This window comes from Castanea sativa, chromosome 6, assembly GCF_040712315.1.
Source record: "Castanea sativa cultivar Marrone di Chiusa Pesio chromosome 6, ASM4071231v1".
Classification (NCBI taxonomy): Eukaryota; Viridiplantae; Streptophyta; class Magnoliopsida; order Fagales; family Fagaceae; genus Castanea; species Castanea sativa.
The window spans coordinates 18,869,804-18,874,768 of NC_134018.1; the positions used below are offsets into that span (position 1 = coordinate 18,869,804).

General features: G+C 34.4%; 1 protein-coding gene across 1 annotated transcript; it reads right to left on the reverse strand.

The window, feature by feature from the left end:
• Positions 1–232: 232 nt before the first annotated feature.
• LOC142639572 (zinc finger BED domain-containing protein RICESLEEPER 2-like) lies at positions 233–2,193 on the reverse strand. The gene is made up of 3 exons (XM_075813732.1): positions 2,100–2,193; positions 346–1,550; positions 233–253 (listed from the first exon to the last, which is right to left on the reverse strand). The coding sequence occupies exons 1-3, from the start codon at positions 2,191–2,193 to the stop codon at positions 233–235; spliced, it is 1,320 nt and encodes a 439-aa protein (XP_075669847.1).
• Between the last annotated feature and the right edge of the window lie 2,772 nt (positions 2,194–4,965).

The following is a 4,965-nucleotide window of genomic DNA, read 5'->3' on the forward strand; positions in this document are numbered from 1 at the left end:
CAGTTTTTTTTAATAATAACAGACATGCAGAATTTTTTTTAATAAATAAAGAAATAGAAATAAAAGCTTTTTAATATAACAAATAATAGTCATACCTCCATCAAGCTTTTCAAACTCCTCAACATCATCCATGGCAGCACGAAGGCAGATTGGAGCCGATGAAGGACGGAGCCAATTTTGACCACAAATGAGGGCTTCCACCATAAGTGGAGACAATGAACTCCGGAAGGGATCAAGGACACGACCAGCCGTACTAAAGGCAGATTCTGAGGCCACAGTGGATACCAGAATTGCAAGAACATGTTGTGCAACTCTTGAAAGGACATGGTATCGTGGAGAATTAACCTTCCACCAAGCCAAAATATCAAAATTATCATCAAAGACATCTTCACAACTCTCTAACAAGTATTTATCAACCTCTGATTTGATATTTGAAGAATCAATACCCTTCAAGTGCTCCTTAAATCCCATCATCCTCATTGCCTTCGCATCAACCACACTAGAATCATCTCCCTCCATTGATCCACTTGGTTTTTGGCCTTGGCCTTGTGCAGCAACACTTGCACTACTACTCCCCACTTGATTTTGAGCATAGGCATTATATAAATCCATCAAAACAGCCTTTATTCTTTTTGCCATATCAACAGCCTTTTGGCTCTCATACAAAGTACCAAAACAGTACTCAAGATACCTCATCTTGTATCGAGGATCAAGAACTAGCCCTACATACAACAAGTGATTCATATTATCAAAGTTCCCCCAATACTTTTCAAATTTGGTCTTCATGTAACCAGCCATTTTTTTCAACAAATAACTATCTTTTTCATACTCCAAATCAATTGTGTCATGAATTGACATGAGCTCCAAAAAGAAAGAATTACTAGTGACATAATTAGCACCCGAAAACCGCAAGGTTGCATCATAAAAAATTTTAAGAAATTTAGAAAAGATCCTAATCTTTTCCCAATCCACATCACCCATTCCCCAAGCAAACTCATCTATATCACTTCCATCTTCCTTTTCCTCCTCTCTAATTGTCATAAGATAATTTGGATCTTCTTCCTCCAATCTCTCAAAAGCTTTTTGATACTTCTCAGCCTTCTCCAACATAATATAGGTGTAGTTCCACCTAGTGGGCACATCTAAGCATAACTGACCTTTAAACTCAACTTTCTCCTTCTCCGCACATAACTTAAATGTGTTTTGTCTTTGCGGAGACGATCTCACATATCTCACAGATTTTCTCACCTTCACTATTGTCTCATCCATTTCAACTAACCCTTCACGAACAATTAAGTTCAAGATATGAGCACTACACCTCACATGCAAGTATTTATGCCCTAAAATTGTTGCCTTCCTATGCTTAGTCTTTTTTTGAATAAAAGAAATCAGCCCACTATTAGAAGCAGCATTATCAACTGTAATAGTTAAAATCTTGTCTATCCCCCAATCAAGTAAACACATCTCAACTGTCTTCCCAAGTGTTTCACCCTTGTGATTTTCCACTAAACAAAAACTAAGAATTCTCTTGTGTATTTTCCAATCACTATCTATAAAATGGGCAGTGAGACACATATAGTTCAAATTTTGAACGGATGTCCATGTATACGTGGTAAGGCAGACCATTTGCTCTTTTAGGGCTTCTTTCAACTTTTTTTTCTCATCTAAAAAAACATTAAAGCAAGTTTTGGCAATTGTTGTGCGGCTAGGGATTGGATTGAACCTAGGTTGGGTTTTAGACATAAACCTCTTAAAACCATAGCCCTCTACAAACCTAAAAGACAGCTCATCTAGAATAATCATCTCTGCCAATGCTATCTTACATTCCTCAAAATTAAACACCCATGGCACTAGTTTACCACTACTTTCTCCTTCTTCTCTAGGTTTGAATGCTAGGGTTGATTGGTTTTTTTTTTCTTCCCTATAAGGATATTTCAAACATAGTGATTGTATGTGAGTTCTCATGGTTGTAGTGCCATTTTGCTTAGTGTCACAAGCATAGGTTGTGCCACAGTAGTTACAAGCTGCCCTAGGTTTATCCCCCCCTTCAATAACAGTAAAATGACCCCAAACAAAAGATCTTTTTTTACCAGTATTACCTGCATTTGGTGGGAGTGGGGGTTTGCCTTTGTCTTTATGCACATTGGTTGTGCCTTGACCCGTTTCAAGGTCTTGACCCTCTGGGATTTCCATTGTCTCATTCATCTACAATAAAAAATAAAACACAATAAGTCAGCAACTATAAAAAGTAAAAAATTAAAAATAAAAATTAAACCCCAATAACAATAAAACAATAACACAATAAAAGTCAGCAACCAAAAAAAAAAAGAAAAGAAGGAAAAGGAATCTAGTATACAGCAACAAGTATCAAATAGTATCATTCCTATTTTCAAACACTTCATCAAACTACCTTTTTGCATCAACAAGTCAACTTAACTTGATCCCAACTCAGACATATTGCTAACTAAGGGATGCACACTGATTCAACACGAGAAAAACAGCAAGAAACTAATAATCATAGAGTAAAATTCTAAATAATTCAACATAGAAACTAAAAAAAAAATGATCTTCTTCAATTGTTACTTTTTTTTTCCATAAAAAAAGTTACAAAAACTAAAAAACTTATATTTCTTTAACTAAATGTTATGTGACCAAATAAAAAAGTTGATTGATTGTAATTAAAAATATAGTCTTTACCAATGCACTTCATGCACACATTAACAAATAACATATATTCTTTCAACTGTCTATAACAACAACAACATGTTAATACGTTGTTTATTGTAAATAAAACCATAGCATATGCATCACACTTAACAACCCACTATCCACGACAATAAGGAGGATTATGACTTTGTGCACTAACACACTTCTACAACTACTCATTCAAGGCTTAGTCTTGTATATTAGCCTTTGGATTACTATTTGTGTAGAAAAATATTCTCTTTACTGCTCTAATGAAAAAAGGGCTCAAGGGCATTGAAATCTACTCTCTTACCATTGGAATCACTAGCAGACCATATAATTCAACATAGTTGAAATTTATTTCAGCAAAATCATAGAGTAAAATTCTAAACAAGCAGTTGGATGATCCAGACCAGAAAAAAACAATAAAGCAAAGCAAAATTAAACAAAATAAAAAAGAAAAGACAGAACTTTATGTCTGGGCATCCAAAATTTAGACCCAAGAATTTATATACACATACAGAATCAATGCATTTAACAATTTACACTAGGAAGCTTCAGATACCCACCAGAGAAAAAAAAATGGAAACAAAGAAAAAGGTAGTTCTGAGGGGTTTCGTATATAAGCTTACATGTTGAAGTTTGCCTGGACTGTTGTATACATGTTTATAATCTATACTCATAAGTACACAAATATTTTCTAATAACAGTTTTTAGAGATTGTAAAATCTAAAAAAATTAAAAAAAATGCATCGAGAAAATACTTTTAAATAATTATTATAGATTTTACCATTTGCGATTTTGAAATTATATTCTGTTTGCATTAATAATTATTATCATTCATGTTTTTCATAAATTATCACATAATCTTACCATATAATTTTGTTAGTTGACATGCATGTTTAGTTTGTCAAATAAAATAATCACATGCAATATGCGGTTTCATTTTTCTAGAATAAATTTTAAATAATTAATTTTAAATAATTAAAATAAATAATTTTAATTTTAAATAAATTATTTTAATTTTAAATAAATTATTTTAATTTTAAATAAATTATTTTAATTAAATTAAAATAATTAATTTTAAATAAATTATTTTAAATAATTAAATAAATTTTTTTATAAAAATATTACAACAACCGGTTTTTGATGACAACCAATTTTAGAACACTTTGATAAAAATAAAAATAAAAAACCAATTTTTGGACACCAAATAGTCCTTTATTTTTTTCCAAAGCAAAACACAAGTTAGAATCTGTTAGATCCATTAAATCGAACCAAATAGGCAAATATGGAGAACCCTCACCGTGAGATGAACTGATGGAGGTTGAATGGAGGCTGTCTGTTTTGAAGGCTGATGGAGGCGGTCTAATGGGAACGACGACGTTTAAGCAAGGAGCGGTGGAACTGGTCCGTGAACATCGCCGCGAGTCAACCCGAGTCGAGTCGAGTCTTGGCTGGATCGAGAGCGAGAGTCATGGCTGGATCATGGCTGGATCGAGAGTGAGAGACTGAGTCATGGCCGAGTCACGGCTGGATCGAGACGAGAGTGAGAGACTGAGTCATGGCTGGATCGAGACGAGAGTGAGAGACTGAGTCATGGCCGAGTCATGGCTGGATCGCTCGGTTCGGTTAGTCACTCTGTCGGTGCATGAGTGAGTGTTAGTCTGTGTGTGTGTGTGTGTGTGTGTGTGAGAGAGAGAGAGAGAGAGAGAGAGAGAGAGAGTGGAGACCGAAAAGTGTGAAGAGAAGCAAGCGATGGAGATGGAGATGGAGATTGGAGAGGCAGAGCGGCGGCTAAGTCTGAAGAGGAGAGAGTGGAAAGTGTTTGACTGTTTGGTGAAAATGTGGGCTGTGGGGTATGTAGGGTTTCCATCTTTACATTATATAGGTAATTAGTTTTAGTTTAATTAGAATCTTAAATATTTATTTAGTTTAATTCTAGGTAATTAACGGTAATTAATTTAATAAATTTCATTTTAATTATGGGCCAATTCCCATTAGGCCGGATCACTTATCTGTAGGGGTGTTTCAAAGTCAAACAAACAACAACAACAAAAAAGGGCCGGATCAGTCCAGACTCAAGGCCCACAGTGAAAAAAATTGGGCCAAACTTTGCCACTTATTTAAATATATATTATATTATATATTTAATATAATAATATATAATAATGTTTCGGTTCGGTTCGGTCGTTTCGGTGTACAAAAATTTGACACCGAAAACCGAACCGAATATTTCGGTTTTTTATAATACAAAACCGACACCGAAACCGAACCGAA